General features: G+C 60.5%; 2 protein-coding genes across 6 annotated transcripts in view; both read right to left on the bottom strand.

Moving 5' to 3' along the window:
• The window catches only part of ATF7 (activating transcription factor 7), a 47,847-nt gene extending 32,609 nt beyond the window's left edge, over positions 1-15,238 (bottom strand). For all 3 annotated transcript variants that reach the window (XM_032093854.1, XM_032093856.1, XM_032093855.1), the window contains exons 1-2: positions 15,135-15,238; positions 2,737-2,797 (exon numbers count right to left, since the gene is read on the bottom strand). In XM_032093854.1, the coding sequence (XP_031949745.1) occupies positions 2,737-2,784 (48 nt within the window). In that variant the 5' untranslated portion in view covers positions 2,785-2,797; positions 15,135-15,238. The remainder of the gene's footprint in view (positions 1-2,736; positions 2,798-15,134) is intronic.
• A 1,376-nt stretch (positions 15,239-16,614) lies between these two features.
• Positions 16,615-18,458, bottom strand: ATP5MC2 (ATP synthase membrane subunit c locus 2). Of its 3 annotated transcripts, none has more exons than XM_032094246.1 (5): positions 18,368-18,458; positions 17,710-17,805; positions 17,253-17,330; positions 16,970-17,130; positions 16,615-16,855 (listed from the first exon to the last, which is right to left on the bottom strand). In XM_032094246.1, exons 2-5 carry the CDS (start codon positions 17,746-17,748, stop codon positions 16,741-16,743), a joined length of 393 nt encoding a protein of 130 aa, XP_031950137.1. In that variant the 5' UTR covers positions 17,749-17,805; positions 18,368-18,458; the 3' UTR covers positions 16,615-16,740. The 3 variants fall into 3 exon arrangements, with proteins under 3 accessions (XP_031950137.1, XP_031950136.1, XP_031950138.1); XM_032094245.1 differs by having other exon boundaries at positions 17,710-17,780; positions 18,368-18,393; XM_032094247.1 differs by lacking the exon at positions 18,368-18,458 and adding an exon at positions 18,245-18,263.
• Between the last annotated feature and the right edge of the window lie 321 nt (positions 18,459-18,779).

The following is an 18,779-nucleotide window of genomic DNA, read 5'->3' on the forward strand; positions in this document are numbered from 1 at the left end:
CCAAACCTGGGGAACACTCCCAGCCCCAGCCCTCCCTGCCCCTCAGCACCGGGAGCGGCCGCAGTCCGGAGGGTGATGAGCAGCACACGCCAGCCCGGATCGATTTCAGCACACGGATTCAAGGGAATCCTCGCTCCAGGCATCCCTCTGCGCCTTCCCGGGGCATTCCAGCTCCAGGGCCTGCTCCAGCTCCCTCCTGCCCTTCCAGGGGCAGGGACAGCTCCACTCCCTCCGCTCAGGGGGCTGCAAAAGGGGAACTTCGCCACCTGTCCTTGCGGGGAAGGCGCCGGACACGCGACCTTGGCCGCGGAGCCTTTTTCCACGGCACGTTCCGAGTCAGCTGCGCCAGCCCGGCCCGGCTGCTGGGAAGTGATAGCTGGGAGAATCCCAAAATAACCCCCCCTGCAGCCCTGGCAACCCCAAACATGTTTACAGCCCGCTGCAGCCCCGGCCATGCGGGGCTCACGCACACAGATCTGCTCGGCTATTCTGGGTGCCCTCTCCCCCTCCTCGCTGCCCTCGGCAGCTTTTCCTGCATGGAAACAGGGAAAAAAGGGAGGAAAAAGGGTTTGAGGCCTCAGAGATGGGGCTGGTGTCGGATACAGAGGGATGGAAGCAGCTGCTGCAGCAAAGGATTAAATGGGAAGCAAAATAATTTGATTTTATACTTTACACTGAAGGGGGAATCGGTGCTGGTTTCACAGAGCTCTGTTTGGTTCTGCCAGTCCCTCTCCTCCTCCCATCCCAGCGAGCGTTGGAGGAGGCTGATCCCAAATTCCAGGGAGCAAAAAAGGGACTGGGCACCTTGTCCCGCTGTCCCCGCCGAAGGGACACCCAGGGACCCGTCCCAGTTTGCTCAGGTGGCACCAAAACCCCTCAAAAACAAGGAACACCCAGGAAGCTCAGCTCAGCCAGGATCAGCTTAGGATGGGGTCTGAGGGGTGAGCAGGGCTTGGCAAGGCTCTGAAACCTTCGGGGTGGGGCTCAGGTGCAGCACAGGGGACAAAGCCCCACACTGGGGGGACACTGGGATTTCCAGTGGGAGCTCTGTGGGTTCTTAAGGGATGACCTGATCCAGGAAACACCTGGAATTCCGTGGGGGGCATCCTCTGCCCTACAAACAAACAGAAACTCCATCCCCAGCCTGGAAATCAGGCCTCACTTTTCCCCCAACCAGCAAAACCCATTAACCACCCTCAGAACCACCTCAGCCAGGGCTGTGGCAGATTCTCCACCCCTGGAAGAGTTTCCCATCGAGCCGGGCTGGATCATCCCATCCCATCCCTGCTCTGTCCTGAAGGACGTTCCGGGAAAAGCGTCTGCGAGGTCAGGCTGGATCCCCATGAATCATCCCGCTCGGAATTACCAGGATTCCAGCATTTCCATATTAACATGAAGAATTGTCAGAATTACCCATAAGCAGCAGGCTGGAACAGCCAGAGGAGGAAGCAGCCACCTTTAGATGTCATTTGTGGGAGATTGTGGGAGATTAAATTTAAATACATTGTTGTTTGCCTTAATTGCTTGTTTGAAGCCGGTTTTAGGGCCGTGTGATTGAAGGGCTCACACCATTAAGTGCTCAAACACAGCTAATACATTTTATAAATGGCCTGCACAATTTCACAGGCAAAGAAGTTTCAGATAAAAAGCAGCCTCCAAAAAAAAAAGAAAAAAAAAGGCAAAAGGAGGAAGTTCACCTGCAAGAGGGGAGGGAAGGATCTGGGTGAGGCTCCTGCCAGAACAACCAGAAAGCTGGGAAACCCTAAATATGTGGGTTTGAAGTCCTCAGGAGTTCCCAGATGAGGGTTTTGACTCATTTTTGTGCTGTGAAAAGAAAGAGCAGCACGGATCCCTCACAGGATGCTCCCTGGGGATGCAGAATTCTCTTTAATTTCAGTTAAAGCCCCACAGGAGGCACGGAGGAATTAAACAAAGTGAAGAACTGGACACACACAGGGGCCTTGGGATTGATTATTGTTCCCAAACCAATCCCAGTTTTGCAGCCAGGAAAGCAGGGTGAGCACATTACTCAACACCTGACTCAGAGCCACAATTTCCCCCCCAAAAAAGGCATTTTGAGGTCCCAGTGCTTCAGAACAGGGATTTGGGAACAACCCCAAATCCTGCTGGGCTCTGCACGGGGCTGCACTTCCAGGGCAGCCCCAGCTTCCAGCAGATCCCATTAAATCAGCAGGAATTCCCTGATCCCCCAGTTCCTCCCAGTACCAAGGGCCAGAGAGCCCCTGAGCTCAGTTTTGGGCCGGCACCGTTTTCCCTGGAAATGAGAGGAAAACGGGATGGGGGGGAGTGACTGGAGGAGGATGTGCCTCCTTCACCTCCCTCATCCAGAGACCTCCACAGGGGCTCCAGGGAGGAGAAAGTCACAACGGGTACGGAAAAAGCCCCATCCCAAAATAGCGTTTTGGGGACCATTTACCACAGCCCATCACCTGTCACATTCCCAGCTGCTCCAGAGGAGCAATTCTGGAGCCTCCTTGCCCTGGAGGGGTTTGGATCCATCCTCTGGGAGCGGAATTAGCGGAGCAGGCCCAGGGGAGGTCGAGTCACAACAATCAGCCCCCAAACCACGCAGGGTTTGCTGAGAGCTCAGAGTTCACAACCAGGATTTACACCCTGCAGATCCCGGGATCTGACTGCCTCCTGGGACCCCACAGAACGGTGCCTTGGAGCGCTCTGGCTCCGGGACAGAAGGGCCCAAATCCCGCGGGATTGTACCTGTCCGCAGCCCGGGGCGCCGCACACGAAGGGCCTGTCGTCACCCATCTTTCACAGCAGCCTGGAGGGCAGAGAAGGGGAGAGAAATTGTTAAGCGAGCCCAAAAATCCCCACCAGCACCAGCAGGAGCTGCCCCTCTGCTGGGATGTCGTTTATCAGCCCTGGGATAGGAATTATTCCAGCCCCAGTTTAGGATTTGGGAGGGACTGGGGGGGTTTTACAGCTGGAAGGGAACCTGGAAAGGTGTGGGAGCTTCCCTGGGCTCCCAGCACAGCCCAGAGGGTTACGGGAGCTTCTGCAGCTCGGTGTCACCTCCTGCAAGGTGGGGACAACGCTCAGCCCCTGAGGAGGAGCGGCAGCAAAACCCCCCGAGCACGGCCTGATCTGCCCTCCCGGGGTATTTACAGGACCAGGGAACATCCTGGGATCCACGAGGATCATCGACCCCAGCCCCTGGCCAAGGCCGAGGATCCCCGCGCACAAACAAATCAGCAGCGACAGTGGCAATCCGCAGGAAAACAAAGTGCGAGCGAGCCGCCGTCAAATAAATCCACGGCCTCTCTCTGCACCGGTTATATTTTCAATGGGAGAGAACTAAAATTTGTCATTTAATTAATTAAGGGATTATAGGAGTGGTGCTCCGTTTTACAAGGCAATAATCGGGCTCCCCAGTGGGTAAACTACAAGGCTGATGGCAGGGGCAGTTTATCACGGATTACAGCCAAGGATAACAAAACACTCACTCCTATTATGCTACAAGTGAAGCCGTTCTTATTAATAAAAAATAAGAGTAAATAAAGCAAACCCTCCCTCTCCAATCTCGAATTCAAGAAATAACGGCTCCCTCCACCCACTGATACTTTTACAGCAGGATTTTAAGAAGCTCTAATAAAGCAAATGCTCCCTGGTCGGGGGGTTGCTGTGGGAACATGCTCGGGGCTGCTCCGTGGGGCTCCCAGCACCTCCTGCTCCCAGCTAGGAGATGCTGGGAGATGCTGGAATGCCAGGAAGGGACGAGGAGCTTGGGGGGAGAAGGGTTCTGCACTGGCAGCCCCGAGGGTGGGGAGGGAGGGCTGGTATTTTTAGGAGCTGTGTGAGAAAGAGCTCCAAGAATGCGGCTAGGGGAGCGGCAGGAGTGGCCCCTCCTGCTGCCAGGGAAAAGGGATCAATGAGCTGCTTAGAATGAGAAAAATTGGTTATTTTCCTACTGCAGGAGATGAATTCCCTCCCCTCAGCCCCAGCAGCAAGACCCAAAGGGTGGTGAGAGAGGAGCTGTGATCCCACAGGAACAGAGGCAGAGACGTCCCTGGCGCTGGGCTGGGGCTGGGTTTGTGTCTGGATTTACGGAGCCAAACCCCGGGGCCCATGCAAACAGGAATGGGGATAAACGTCCCTGTCACCAGCAGGAACTGGGATAAACGTCCCTGTCACCAGCAGGAATGGGGACAAACGTCCCTGTCACCAGCGGCACGGGCTGGCAGCCGAACCCCTGCCTGGCCAGGGGTAACAAAGGCACCCAAACATCAGGAACGGCCCCAGAAAAGCCCCAAAAGTGACACAGGGCACAGACCTGTCCTCACCACCAGCATGAGAACTCCGCGCTCTCCCTGCCTCGTATTTACACTTTTGCCAAAGCCCTCTGAGGAATTCAAGCAGCAGGAAAACCATCCTGCAAGCCATGGCACCTCGGCTGCCTCCCAGACAGGACAAAAACCAGAACCGGGACAAAACACAGGGCAAAAAGCTCGGTTTCCTTGAGCTGGAGCGCCAGGAGGATCCTCTCACCCCCTGAAGCGAGGTTCAGCTGCTGGCTGGCTGCAGAGTACGAGTGGTGCGTCCACACGGGCGCTCAGATTTATGTCACATTTAGCCAGGATAAATTGCGTCCATAAATTCCGCCCTTAAGAAGAGGCCGGGTGAGGAGCTGATTGGATGCCAGGAGCACGTTCCCGGCCCTCTTCCGGCAGCCCTGGGACGATATTTCACTGTTTTGATGGGTTTTAGCGCATTGGACACAGCCGGGGAAGGAGGAAACGCACAGACAGATTGGTCACACGGCCCTGACAGGGTTGGGGGAGATGAGGGGAATTTTCACCCAAAGCAGGCCTGGATGGGGATTCTTCCCTCTCCTGACCCACAAAGATCACCTGGAGCTGGCTGGAAATGACCCAGAGCGTGTCCCAGCCCCCTCAGAGCCCCTCTCCTCCAGCCCCTTCCCCAGAGCAGGAGCTGTGTGCCTGCTGTGGTTTCAGACGCCCAAGGGACCTTCTGATCCCCTCCGCATCTCCTTCCCACCTTCAGCTGCAGCAGCTCTAACTCCTCCCCACAGCAGCAGCTTCTCTGAAATCAAAATCTGAGTTTTACCCACCTAAAAGGGCTCTTGGGGCAGGAGCTGGAGCCGGGGAGAGGCTGCCCAGGATCCAAGGAAAACCAGAACCTTCCCTCCCCCTCCGAGCCCTTCCCCTGCTGCCCACCAGAGCCTCTGTTTACCCTGAGCTGCTCTTCCCACCTCAATAACCCAAATTCCCCCTCCTTCCCAAGCTGGATCCTGCCAGCGCAGCTGCCGCTGTCCCCACGGTGCCTCGGCCCATGAAGCCCGAGTGGTGCCCAGCCGTGTTAACGAAGCCGCAGGAGAAGCAGAGCCCGTGGTCCTGGGCCAGACATTCCACGGGGGAACCTGGGAGTCCCCGGGAAGGAACGAGCCCCGTGACAACGCTCCAGAGCGGCCTTCCCGAACGGGCGGCCCCAGGACACCCCGCTGGCACCTCCTGGAAGCCAGCTGAAAAAACTCCGCTCAGAAACAGTCTGGGAAGAAGGGGCAGGAGAAGCAGGATGACATTCCCAAAGCCCCTTTGGCACTTCTGGAGCTTTTCCCCCAAGATGCTCCACACACCCCCGAACTGAGCCTTGTGGAGGTGGAGTTGTGGGTGGTGACAGCCTGGTGACACGGGAAGGGTCACACTCTGACCCTGGGCTGGCCTCAGCTGTGTCACCACAGCCACTGCCACACCTTCACCACAACCACCCCAGCCCCGGCCCGCCCTCACACGTTTTCGGATCGGGTTTTGTGCTGCTGAAGCTCCCATGGAGCTGTTCCAGCTGGATTAGAGAAGGACCTGAGGGTGGAAGCATCTCAAGCCGGGATTTGGGAATCTGAGTCTCTTCCAATGTGCCAAAGTCAGGAGCAGCCGGGCCCTCATCCCCTGGGGGCTCCCACGCTCCTGTGTCCAGCTGCCTGCTGCAAACCCCTTGGGTTTCTACATCACCTCAAATCCCCATGAAAAACAAAAAAAAAAACAACTGAAAAATCACCTTCTCCTTAAACCTCAGCGTGAAGCTGGAAGAAACTCCTGATCCTTAACTCTGCTGAATGCTAGGGATAGAGCTGGGGTGAAAAATGCTCTAAAAATAAGGCTCTATTGTTGTCCTGGCACATGACTTGCTGCTGCAGAAATGCTGGTGCCCAACTCTTGCATCTGGGCCTTGCAGGATGGGCAGGAATGCTCCGGATCCCAAAAAACACTCGGGGAGATGCAGACACTGTTCTGGGTTGGGTTTGCCAGCACTGATCCCTCTCCAGCAGGGATCCCTCTCCAGCCCTCTCTCCTCCACCAGCACCGCCACATTTCTGGGTTATACTCGTAAATCATGAGGATAAACTTTACATTAATGTGACCACAAAATTAAAGCTGAGGGCTGCACCAACCCCGAACCAAAACCAGCAGAGCTGCGAGAGCCACCTCCTAAAAATAGGCTCAGACTGAAGAGGCACAAAAGCACGCTGCTGACAGAGTCCCTGGGCTGAGGTCTGGGCAGCGGCGAGTGGGGAATGAGCTGCAAAATGAGTCAGGAGGAAGGAAATCGCTGGAGAGAGGGACACCAAGGGACAGGCTGTGCCCAGGAGAGGGGCAGAGAGGGGCAGGAGGGGAGGCAGCGACCATCGAGCCTCTGGGCAGGAGCTCCTGGAGCTGTTCAGGTCCCAGGCAAGGCTCCCGCGGCTCCCTCACCCTTCAGACCTGCAGCTTCCAAAGCCTGGATGGAGCAAAAGGGACAACTGGAGACACTTCAGCATCGGTTTGACAACGGTGCCGAGTGTCTGGGTCCCACGGCAGCAGAGTGGGGGAAAGGCAGACACAGGACTGGGTAAACAACTGCTGGTGCTGGAATTGGTGCCACCCAGCACCCCAAAAAGGGCCCTACAGGGGCTCCAGGGTGAGGGAGGCACCCGGGATGGGACGGTTCAGTGCCACGGCCCCGAATGTTGGCAGGACAGGCACGGCGCGGATCCCCACAGCTTCACCCTGAAAGGAACAGCCCAGGCACAAACCCCGCGGCCCTCAGGCCTGCAGCAACAAGCCCAAGCAAAGGTGCAGCTGCAGGCGAGGTGCCTGTGCCAAGAGGCAGCACCAAAACCCTGCCAGGCCACTAAACAGGGCAGAGAGTCCTCGGGGAGGGGGGAGGATCCAGGGAGGGCTGGGGCTCTGTAGGAAAACTGCAGCACCTGGCTGACAGCAGGAGCAAAGGCAGAAATGGGGTTTTACGCACAGATTCCCCCCAAAAAAGCAAGCAGCCTTCATCCCAGCCCGGGTTCCACCGCACCTCCGGCACGGGGAGCTCCTTCTCTCCTCCTCCACAGAACCATCGCTGCTTTCCTCACCCAGTTCAACGCAAAAGGTAAAACCGAGGCAGGAGTTAAAGTCTTGACGAGCCTGAGCTCCCTGGGATTAATTCCCAGAGCCTAACGAGAGGCCAGGCCATCCCAGCTCCATCTGGGGAACTCTGCTGAGCCCCGGGAGCTGCGCCAGGAGCAGCTCCACAAACCCCAGCCCAGCACAAACAAACCCATTCAAACACAAATGGTGCTCGAGGCACCGGCCCAGCCCCAGGACGGGCAGGGGGAGAGCAGAGAAAGCCACAATAAACGAGATTATTATGGATGGCTGCAGATCGGGGCTGGAGAACCCTCTGGCTTCCAGAAGAACACACAAACCCTGGCAGGCTCTGCAGGAGAGAGGGGCCGGTGGCAATCCCAACCCAGAACTGCTCCTGGCCGAGCAGGAGGGAGGGGACGCAGCCCTGGCTGCCATTTCCAGCCCGGGAGGAGGAAGCACGAGGCGCTGCCCCCAGGCTCTCCAAAATAGTCCGAGATTTCCCACTGAAAATGCGAGGAAGGAAGCAGAGCGCTTTGAGGCCGGGCCAGGAAAGGCTCCTTGTTGTTTTTCTGAGTGCAGCCGTGGCCAGCTCTGAGCTCCCTGAGCCTCGGGATGAATGTCCAGCACGCTCTGGACGGGTTGGGATCAGCAGGGTCACCCGGAGAACGCGTGGGGAGAGCCCTGTCCTCGGCAGGGCTCGGTATCCCCTCCCTGTGCCAGCCTGGGAGCACCGAGGTCCATCCTCAATGGAGGGAAAAACAAATAGGTCAAGCTCTTCCTTAAAAAAGCCAGGAGGAAAGCAGGAATGGGGGTCGAACCTGCTTTGTAGAGCCCGTTTGGCACCTCACTCCCACTGCTGCCGCAGCTCAGAGCGAATCTGGAGCCGGCAGCCACCGGGCACAGGGCCCGTCCTGCCCCTCTGGTGCCCAGAGCTCTCCCTGCCTCTCCCAGCTGGGATCCACCCATGGAAATTGCGAAAGACTTTCAGTTTTGCAGGGAGAGGCCCCCCCAAGGTGGCTCTGAGGCCTAAACTCGGACTTTCAAGTTATTTTGGGGTGTGAGGGAAGGAGGGAGAGTGTTTGCTTTGTAACCAAAAGCTGTAAGAGCTTAAAATTGTCGTGTGGGAAAGGAGGCCGAGAGCCCGGGCTACAAAAGCTGCTCTGGAGGCACAACACCCTCACGCTTCGTGGGCTTGATACAGCAAAGCAAACCCAACTGTGTAAACTGGAATATTGGCAGGGAATTCGCTGGAAACGAATCCCCCCCCAGCCACAGAGTATTTAACGAGTCGTTTACAGCGAAACCTCAGCCAAGTCCAAGCATTTCCGTCGGGGCTGGACCTTTCTGGGTGTTCAAGCTCGGAGAGGATCCCCAAAAAGCCAGGACAGCATCGCCTCAGGGGTGCCAGACGTGCAAAACCCTCACTGCTTGCTTGGAAGTGCCTTAAACCTGCCCTGGAGTGGCACGGCTCCTGTCAGAACCTCTCGTGTCTGGCCCTAAAGTGACTCCACAAAGGGACTCCCAAAGCTCCTCCTCGGCTCCCCCAGGAGCAAATGGGCTGCAGAGTAATTCCACGGGCTGTGGGAAAAGGGTCAAACCTCCTGGGAAGGGACAGAGGAGGCCCCAGAGCGGCCCTGGGACAGGCGGCACTGCCAGAGTGCTGCCGAACGCAAAGCAAAGCCCAGGCAGGGGACTCGCACGGCCCCAGCAGCCCCTTCGTTAGGGGAGATCCAGCTGGGGCTGTGCCGGAGATCTACGGCAGCACGGGGAAATAATTCAGCTTTAAGGAAGGAAGGAAAAGCCTCTGAGAGCCACTGCTCCTCACCCAGCCCGGGTAATTACGAGACAGCCACGGCGAGCCTGGGAGAGCGCAGTATTTTACCTCGGAAATGCCTGAGTGACCCAGAAACTGGAGTCCCATTTCCTGAAATTATTTCGCCACTTCAGAGCCCTTGTTTCAATGAAAGCTGCTGCAAACGAGGCATAAGAGCCCTGAGCTGAGCTGGAACATATCTTCCCTACAAACGTGTGGGGATGGTTTGAAGGGAAGAGCAAAGCCAGGGCTGCCCAGAGCGAGGAGCGGGAGAGCCTCGATGGAAAGGAGCACCTACAGATAAAAACCCTGCCCATGAATTGAAATAATGGAGCCAGGGCAGGACAGAGAGGGACAGGGACCCCACACTGCTCTCCCCATAAAATAAAAATATTCCGTCCCACCTGTTATTATCCCGCCCGGGCACTTTCCTTTATTCAGCTTTTGGAGGCTCCTGTGCTTTTACTGTTTGATGCACAAGCCCTAAAACTCAGAGGGGAGCGAGAAATGTTCCAAGCAGAAGGATTTCCAGAGAAATCCCAGGCGCTGCAGCGAGTTGTTCAAGTGGAGCTGTGTTTCGGGGGGGAGCACAGCCGTGATTTCCTAGGCAAGACTTCACAATAACTCAGGTGAAGCTTTATGGGATGAAGGACAAGCATCCTAAAGGGGCTCCTGCAGGGTTTGGGAACAGGGAGGTGCCAAAAAAAAAAGGGAAAACAAAGCAAAGTGGGCTGGGAAGGTGAGAGGCATCCCCAGGGAGGGGAGCATCCCTTGGGAATTCCTCACCACCCCCACCAGACAAGGTCCTGCTCATTAAACCACTGCCACACTTGGGATCTTCCCGACAAAAACCCCATTTGGTCCTGTCTGAGCCCGGATCTGGACACTCCAGGTAGGAGACTGGGAGCTCTGCCATGGAAAAACTCCAAAACCCAATGGAATTTGTGGAAAAATTTCCCCAGCTCTGCTCCCACACTTTCCATCTGCCCCCATGCTCTGCTGCAGCTCTGCCCTCACATTTTTAGGACCCAAAATTAATTAATTAATTAATCAACCCCAGGAATCCTGGCACCCAGCTGTCGCCTCAGTGACAATCTGCCTTTGCTCCTCACCCAGCTCTGTTCTACCAACACCAGGACAAAAAAAAAGGGAATATTCCTACAGCTGGAAGAGCGGGATGGGCTCCTGAGCCTGACTGCAGATCCCACCACAACAGGGGAGAAGAAAACTTCACATGAATTATATTCATTAGCAAAGCTCCCCCTCCTCACAGCAGAAGTTCACCCTCATTCCCCAAACTTTTCGGGCTCTCCAGCACCAACCGGACCTCCAGAAGCAATCGACTCTCGCTAATTACCACCATTAATTGCTACAAGCGATTAAAGCCCCGCTGCTGCCTCGCGCCAAGGCGAGGGCTTGGGCAGCCACCCAAAGGCACGCCGGGCTCTGGGGCCCCTCTGGACGCGGCTGCAGGGGCTGGGGCAGCGTGGGGGCATGGGCACAAACACACGCAGCACCGTGGGCAGGGGCACGGCCGAGCCCCCCGTGCCAAGGGCAGCTCTCGGAGCGGGACTGGTGTTCCAAGCAGAGCCAGGGAGCTGCCAGGCAGGGCTGGGAACGCTCTCCAGCGGCACAGGGCTGGGCAGGGCTCTGCTGGCAGGGGCACCCCGAGCCCCCCAAGGGGCGGCCTCGGAATCCTGGAATGCTTTGGCTTGGGAAGGACCTCGCAGACCCCGCTCCTTCCCAGCTGCGCTCTCTCCTCAACTCCAGGCACCACTGAAAGAGCTCAAATGTCATTTTTTTGGGAGAAGGGGAGGAAAAAGTCAGAGGACTCAGTGCTTTGAAGGTTTTAGGCCACAAAGGGAGCTCAGAGAAACCCTGGGCACGGGCACAGGAGCTTTGTTTGGCCCCCCCGGGGTGGAACAGCCATCAGCACTCCAGGCTCCCCAGGTCCAGCTCCGTCCTGGGCCATTCCCAATCCTTCAAGCCAAGCTTGGAGGGAAGGGGGATGAGCCAAAAACCCCACACTCTAAACCTGGGCTTAGCCCAGGTGAAGCCCCCTGTGCTGGGGCTGGGGCAGGCCCCGAATTCCCGGGGCTCCAAACTCAACAAGGTTTGGGAGCTTCCCAAACCCACAGCAGGGCCGACTCTGCCCCAGGTGAGGGGAAAGAGGCTCCTGGAAAAGGAGGAAATGGAACTTCAGAGCAAGGAATTGAGCCAAGCTCCTGTGAGCCAAGCCTAACTGCAGCCAAAGACGCCGTAAATCCCGGCTCTGGGGAGGGGGAAAACCTGCGAGTGAGCACCAAGCTCTGTGGGCACCTCCAGGGCTGGGCACTGGGAACGCTGGAGCTCCTTGCTGGAACGCTGGAGCTCTCACGGCTCACCTGGGCACAGGCACAGCTGGGCCAGGCTCAAACTCCACATAGAACCTGGGTTAAGCCACAACTTTTTGGGTCTGGGCCAAGCAGATTTGAAGAAGTGGAGACGGTGAAGGACTGAGAGAACCAGGAGATCCACTGAGGATTCCAAGCAGGAATCCAGACAAAAGCTGGGAATGCTGCGCTGGGAGGGCTGACTGAATCCATTTTTAGTCTCTCCAAGCAGCTTCTCCCACACCCCAAGCCCAAGGAAAAACCACCTCTGGCTCCCCACGGCAGCCCAGGCCACTGGGTGAACCCACCCTTCTCGCCCACGATCCTAAAATCCCTGAGAGCCCAAACTGTGAATTCCAAGATCACTTGGAACGCGGAGAAAATAATTGATGAATTCCAGGAAGCAACAGGTCCCCGCTGCTGAAGGCCTCTCACCAAAAGGTTTCTTTTCTGGCAGCATTTCCTCCCTGACTGCAGCACAGCTCGGTGCTGAATGAGGGGGGAAGAGCAGTTTGGGAAATCTGGCCTCGATTCTCAGTGCCAGGAAGGGGAATAGAAAAAAAAAAGGAGGAAAAAAAAAAGAAGGAAAAAAAAAAGAAAAAGAAGGCCCAAGAAAGTCCGAAGGATAAATAAATCCAAGCAGAGGCGCAGCAGCATCACGTGGGATGCAGCAGAAAACGAGTCCAAAGCCAAATCCAAGCCAGAATCCTTCCCCAGCACACACAAACCACCCCGTGGGCACGAAGCCTGTTCCAGGGAGCCCTTCCAAGCTCGGCTCTAGCACGGAGCAGCTCCCAATCCTCCGGCTGCCTCATCCCTGGGATGCTGAGAGCAGCTCCCAGGAGGAGGGAAGGAGGATTCCCTTCCTCAGGAGGGACACTAAAGGTCATCTGGACACCATCCCGAAGCCCTGGCTGTCCCCCACCCCCGCGGGCGCTTCCCCTCTCCAACTTCCCCATTTTCCAAAGCGAGGGGATTCCCATCCCAAATCCCCGTTATCCATCCTCTGGCCCAGCTCCGAGCCATTTTGGAAGAAATGGGAATAAAGACGTGAGTGAGAAGCTGGAATTGGTTTTAAGCCACGTCCTTTTACTTTGCCATGTCGCTCCCAGCTGTGCCACGGGTCCCACGGCACTTCCCGAACTGCCCCGAGCAGGAAGGGCTCCTGCGCTGCCCAGGTGGGCTCAGCACCTCCGCGTGCCCCTGACACCTGCAGCTCACCCCAACAAACCCAGAGCACCCCAGGGACCTGCTGGGAATCACTGGAGAAGACCGGGAAATAAGGAACCCCAAGAAAGCAGAAATACAGCAGAAATTCACATCAGAAAGGAGCCCTGGGCAGAGCAGGGCTGAGTCAGAGCGAAAGAGGAATCTCAAGAGGGAGGTTTGACACATTCCCAAAGTTTGTGTGAAGCCCTTTCCTCCTCCTGCTCCGAGCAGAGGGAAGGAATTCCCGATCCCCAGGGCTCTGCTGCAAACCCCGTCCAGCCCTGAGCTGGGATGTCGGCAGATTGGGAGAGATTCAGGAAAACACGGATAACAGCTGGAGAGGGGCTGATTTCCCGGGAAAAGATGGAAATAACTGCACGTGGAGCAGTCAGGAGGGTGGACACAACCCCAGGAGAAGTGTCCAGTGTCCCACAGCTCGGGATCACCCAGGCCTGGCACCCAAACCCAGGAATTTTTCCATAGGAAAAGGCTGGTTTCAGCTTCTCAAAGCAGACAGGCCGAGGGGAGACTGACTCCCAACTCAAATCCCAACCAATTTATAGGACCAGGATTAAAACCCTTTTCTGAGAGGTTTTCCAGCCCACAGAGGAACCGGAGCAGGGCTCACCCCTCTCCTGCCACAGGAGCTGAACGTGGCACTGCCTTCAAGGAAAAGAGGATGTTAACCCTGCCCCTGCTCTCCAAACGGGAATCTGGCTGCTCAGCCCACCTCCCACAGACTTCTCCCCCGCGTTTACACACTGCAGCTATTCTTGGTCGCTGCTGAGAAAACCCCAACGCAACAAAAACCCCCCAACCAAGCTGGAATTGCTGCTGGATTCCTCTCCAGAGCTGCTTTAGGGACAATTATTTGTGCAGCATTTTGCCAAGAGCTGGAGAACCCCTCTGGATCATCCCCAGAGGAATAAAGTCCCAGCAGGCAGAATAAACTGGGAAGTTCACTGCAGCCGGTGCCACTTTCACCATTAACAAACTGGAACACTGTCCTTAGAGGGACCTGGGCAGGGAAAGAGGTGGCACCTCCACAGGGATGACAGCGGAATGAGGGGAGAGTGACAGAGAAAGGGGCAGGAAGAACCAAACGGGGAGAACTGAGTGTGAACAAGGAGTTCGTGTGGTCACACCTGAGCCAGACAATCCCTGCCCTCAGCAGGGCTGGGGGGCTCCTGGCAGCGGGAACGGCTCCCAGTCGGATCCCACTGTGCCAGGAGAGGTGAGCAGGTGCAGGTTCAGAGTCAGAGCCCTCAATTCCCGGCGGGAATTAACCCCTGACTTCAGAACAAACTCCTTAAACGCACCAGTTCCTGAGGTGTGCACCTTCCTGCTGCTCCCTTCACGCAGCACCAGGAGAGTCACCGACCCCCAGCTCCCCAAACGCTCCCCCCGGGCACCCACAGCCCCTCCGGACCCCCCAGCAGAGCCACGAGCACAGACCCCTCCCCATCCCAGAGCACGGAGTCCAACTAATGGGGTTCCTCAGCACCTCAGGGGTTCCGCACAGGACCCCCCCCAAGGCTCCTCCAACCTCTGAGGTCTCATATCTGCCACCCACATCTCTTCAGGGCCCCCCATGCCCTGCACACCGAAGGGTCTCGCCCATCCACGGCCTCCAAAGACACCCCCCACCCCCAAATTCCCTCTCGCCTTCCAAAGCCTCCCCCCCAAGCCCCTCAGGACTCCTCCTGCCGCTCCAGGGCTTACCTCCAGAATCCTTCTCCCTTTAACTCCCCGCACATTTGCAACCCCCCACGGTCACTGCCCCCCTATTTGCACCCCCTCATATCCCCCAGGAACCCCCCAGCCTTAAGCTCCCTCCAGGCCCCCCAATCCCGCTGACTGCCCCCGAAATTCCGGGGTTCTCCCGCCCAGTGCTCTCAGCCCTGACCCCCTCCAGCCCCCCGTGCACCCCCAGCCCCCCATTCCAGGCTTTCCTCCTGGGGCTCTCAGCCCTGACCCCCTCCAGCCCCCTGTGCACCCCCAGCCCCCCATTCCGGGGCTCCCCCCCCGGGGCCCCCCGGCACCGCCCGGGCCCCTCGCTGCTCCTCGGCCCCGCCCCCGAGGGCGGGGCTTGGCCTCATAGCGGCGCCCCCTCGCCCACCATTGGCCACCGCGCCCGCCGCTCAAGGGCTGCGCGCGATGCGATTGGCCGGCACGCGCTGTCACTCAGCGCGAGGGCGGGGCGGGCGGAGCCGCTGCCTCACGAAAACTCGGGGAGAGTTGTGGGGGGAGGGGCCGACCCGGGCTCCCACCGCCCCCGGAGCTCCCCGGGGCTCCCCCGCCGCGGAAGCGCTCGGGGAGGCTCCGCTCCCGCCGTCCCGGTGCCGCCGTTACCTGAGGGAGCCGGGCCGGGGCCTCGCGCTGGCGCCGCTCACGCTGGGGCTCCCGCCGCCCCCCCGCCCCGCGCGCCAGGCTCTCGCGAGACCCGCGGAGAGGTAACGGCGCGGCGGCCAATGGGACGCTCCAGGGGCGGGGTCCCCGCGCTGAAGGGGCGTGGCCGTCACCGCCCTCGGGGCGTGGCCAAACAAAGGCCCCGCCCAGGAGGCCCCGCGCGCTGCGGGGGCACCGCGACCCCCGGGACCCCCGGGACAGCCCGCATCCCCCGGGACACCGCATCCCCCGGGACACCGCATCTCCCGGGACACCGCGACCCCCGGGACACCGCATCCCCCGGGACACCGCATCCCCCGGGACACCGCGACCCCCGGGACAGCCCGCATCCCCCGGGACACCGCATCCCCCGGGACACCGCATCTCCCGGGACACCGCATCCCCCGGGACAGCCCGCATCCCCCGGGACACCGCGACCCCCGGGACAGCCCGCATCCCCCGGGACACCGCATCCCCCGGGACACCGCATCTCCCGGGACACCGCGACCCCCGGGACAGCCCGCATCCCCCGGGACACCGCATCCCCCGGGACACCGCATCCCCCGGGACACCGCGACCCCCGGGACAGCCCGCATCCCCCGGGACACCGCATCCCCCGGGACACCGCGACCCCCGGGACACCGCATCCCCCGGGACACCGCATCCCCCGGGACACCGGGACCCCCGGGACAGCCCGCATCTCCCGGGACAGCCCGCGACCCCCGGGACAGCCCGCATCCCCCGGGACACCGCATCCCCCGGGACAGCCCGCATCCCCCGAGACACCGCATCCCCCGGGACACCCCACATCCCCCGGGACAGCCCGCATCCCCCGGGACACCGCACATCCCCCGGGACAGCCCGCATCCCCCGGGACAGCCCGCGACCCCCGGAACACCCCACATCCCCCGGGACAGCCCGCGACCCCCGGGACACCGCGACCCTCGGGACACCCCACATCCCCCGGGACACCGCGACCCCCGGGGCACGGCCGGGACACGGCCCTCGGGACACCCTGGACACCGCGGCACTCCGGACACGGCCGGTCCCGGTCCCCTGGCTCACCCCAAACCTGGACACGCCTGGAGCTGTCCCTGGGACACCCCAAAGGCCGCTCCTGGCCCCGGACAGCCCGGCAGCCCCTCCCGGCTGAGGTGTCCCAGCAGGGATGGACGGACGGACGGACGGACGGATGCATGGATGGATGGATGGATGGACGGACGGATGGATGGATGGAGGTGACAGCCGGGGCGGCAGCCACAGGTGCTCCCGGGGATCAGTGATGTCCCCGTCCCTTTGGGGACACGGCTGAGCTCCGAGTGGCAGCCGGGCTCAGCTCAGAGGGGACACCGCCACCTCCCCGGGGTGACCCTGTGGGGACAAATCCAGCTGCAGACAGGTGACACTGGACAGGGCCACCAAGGAGACACGAGGAGCTCAGAGCTGTCACCAAACCGTCTTTATTCCCTGCCTGGCCGCAGTGGGGCCGAGGCTCCCCCGGCATTCCTGGCCAGGCACGGGGCCACCGTCCCTGGTCACGGCTCCGTCGCTGTCACCGCCAGCCGCTCTGTCACATGGCGAAGAGGATGAGGAAGGCCACCATGAGGCAGAAGAGCCCCATGGCCTCAGAGAGGGCGAATCCCAGGATGGCATAGGAGAAGAGCTGCTGCTTGAGCGAGGGGTTCCTGCGGGGAGCAGGGCTGGGGTCAGGGGGCCACGGCCAGCCCTGGTCCCTGTCCCCCCCTCAGAGCCCGCTGGTCCCACCCCAAGCCCCCTGGTGCCCCCCAGAGCTCCCTGACCTGGCGTAGCCGATGATGAGGCTCCCAAACACAGTGCCAATGCCGGCCCCGGACCCGGCCACCCCCACGGTGGCAGCGCCGGCGCCGATGAACTTGGCGGCCGTGTCGATGTCCCGGTGGGCAGCGCTTGTCCGCAGGGCCCGCGGGGCTCCCGGCCACACCTGGGGGAACGTTCAGGGGGAAGGTGGAGTTAACCTCACCCCAGCCCCTCCCGGGCCTCAGTTTTCCCCCTGGGGGGCACGGTCACTCCCCAGGACACTGACCCCCAGCCCAGGCGCGTTACCTGCTCCGGCCGGGCCTCGGGGCTGCTCAGCGCCGCGGCCGAGAGGGGCTGGCCCAGCACCCGCGAGCTCCTCCTCACCTGTGGGGCACACACAGAGCTCAGCCTGGGGGGCACCCCCAGGGCCACCGCTGCCACCCCCCGGACACGCTGAGCCCTTCGGGCTGTCCCCTGAGCAGCACCTGGACAGGGGGGCTGTGCTGGCATCCCCCGATTCAGGGGACCCCGGTGAGCCCCCGGGGGTGTCACTGCCAGCGCTGGGTCCCCCTCAAGGTGATTGGTGACCCCGGCGGGTGCTGAAGGCTTTGTCACCCGAGCCCCGGCCAGCACTCACCTTCCGGAGCTCAAACCTGCCCCAGGTGTCCCCAAACCTCCCCGTGGCCTCGAGGGGCCACACGTCACCCCCACCCCCGTCCCGCCAAGGGACAGGGGGGGCAGGGGAGGGGCTGTCACTACTCACAAGCGCAGGAGCGGAGACGAACTTTGCACAGGTGAACATGGCGAGGACGGAGGGACACGTGCGGGACACGGCTGGAGGGACACACGTGGGACACGGCTGGAGGGGACACAGGCACCAGGCGTGAAGGGCTGAGGGGTCCGGCCCCAGGGGTGACCCCGGGCCTGGGGGCACACAGGGGACATGGGGACACACGGGAGGGGCAGGACGTGTCGCTGTCACCCAGGTGGCACCTCCCGGCAGTGGCACTTTGGGGTCAGGGATCGAGGGGCTGGTGCAAGTCCTGGGGGTGTCACCCCCCGGTGAGGGACAGGAGCTCCCAAGGCCCCTGGTCCGAGACGGGCCCTGGGGGTCTCGGGCACAGCCTGGGGTGGGGCACGGCCTGGGGACCCCCAGCCCTGGACGCGGGGACTGGGGAGGAAACCCCAAAAGGCCGCGTGAGGGAACGTGCCCCCCAAAGAGGGGGATGCCCCCAGCCGGGTCCTCAGGGGGCGGCACCAGCCTTGTCCCCACCCACAGCCCGGGGGGCTCCACTCGCCTCCCGTCCCGAAGGGCTCTGGATCCCCTCGCTGCCCTCTCTCGCGGTTCTGTCCCCCCCAGGGCTCTCAGTGTCCCCCGGGGCTCTGTCCCGCCCCAGGCCGCTCCGGCCGCCCCCTCTCACCGGGCTCCGCCGGGCAGGTCGCGGCCGCTCCGTGTGCGCAGGCGCGGCCGGCAGCGCGGCCGGGGAGGCTGCGGGGCTGCGCGCGGCGCCCCCTGTCGGCCGGGAGGACTCGGAAAAGCGCGGGGGCGGGGCGGAGCCGCGCGCGCCCTCTGGCGGGAAAAAGGGGGAGCGGAGGTGCGCGCGCGTGGGAGCGAGAGAGGGAGAGGGAGAGGGTGAGGGTGAGAATGAGTGTGAGAATGAGTGTGAGAATGAGTGAGAATGAGTGTGAGAATGAGTGAGAAGGAGTGTGAGAGAGAGCGAGAGTGAGAGAGAGTGAGAGAGAGAGAGAGAGTGAGAGTGAGAATGAGAGTGAGAGTGTGAGAGTGAGAGTGAGAATGTGTGAGAGTGAGAGTGAGAATGTGTGAGAGTGAGA

Source organism: Corvus moneduloides, chromosome 30, assembly GCF_009650955.1.
Source record: "Corvus moneduloides isolate bCorMon1 chromosome 30, bCorMon1.pri, whole genome shotgun sequence".
Taxonomy (NCBI): Eukaryota; Metazoa; Chordata; class Aves; order Passeriformes; family Corvidae; genus Corvus; species Corvus moneduloides.

Coding starts and splice junctions, on each gene's coding strand:
- ATP5MC2 (XM_032094246.1), bottom strand. CDS start 17,748: ATGTTCACCTGTGCAAAGTTCGTCTCCGCTCCTGCGCTT. Junction 17,331..17,709: donor TCGTCTCCGCTCCTGCGCTT/GTGAGTAGTGAC, acceptor TGTGCCCCACAG/GTGAGGAGGAGCTCGCGGGT. Junction 17,131..17,252: donor CCGAGGCCCGGCCGGAGCAG/GTAACGCGCCTG, acceptor ACGTTCCCCCAG/GTGTGGCCGGGAGCCCCGCG.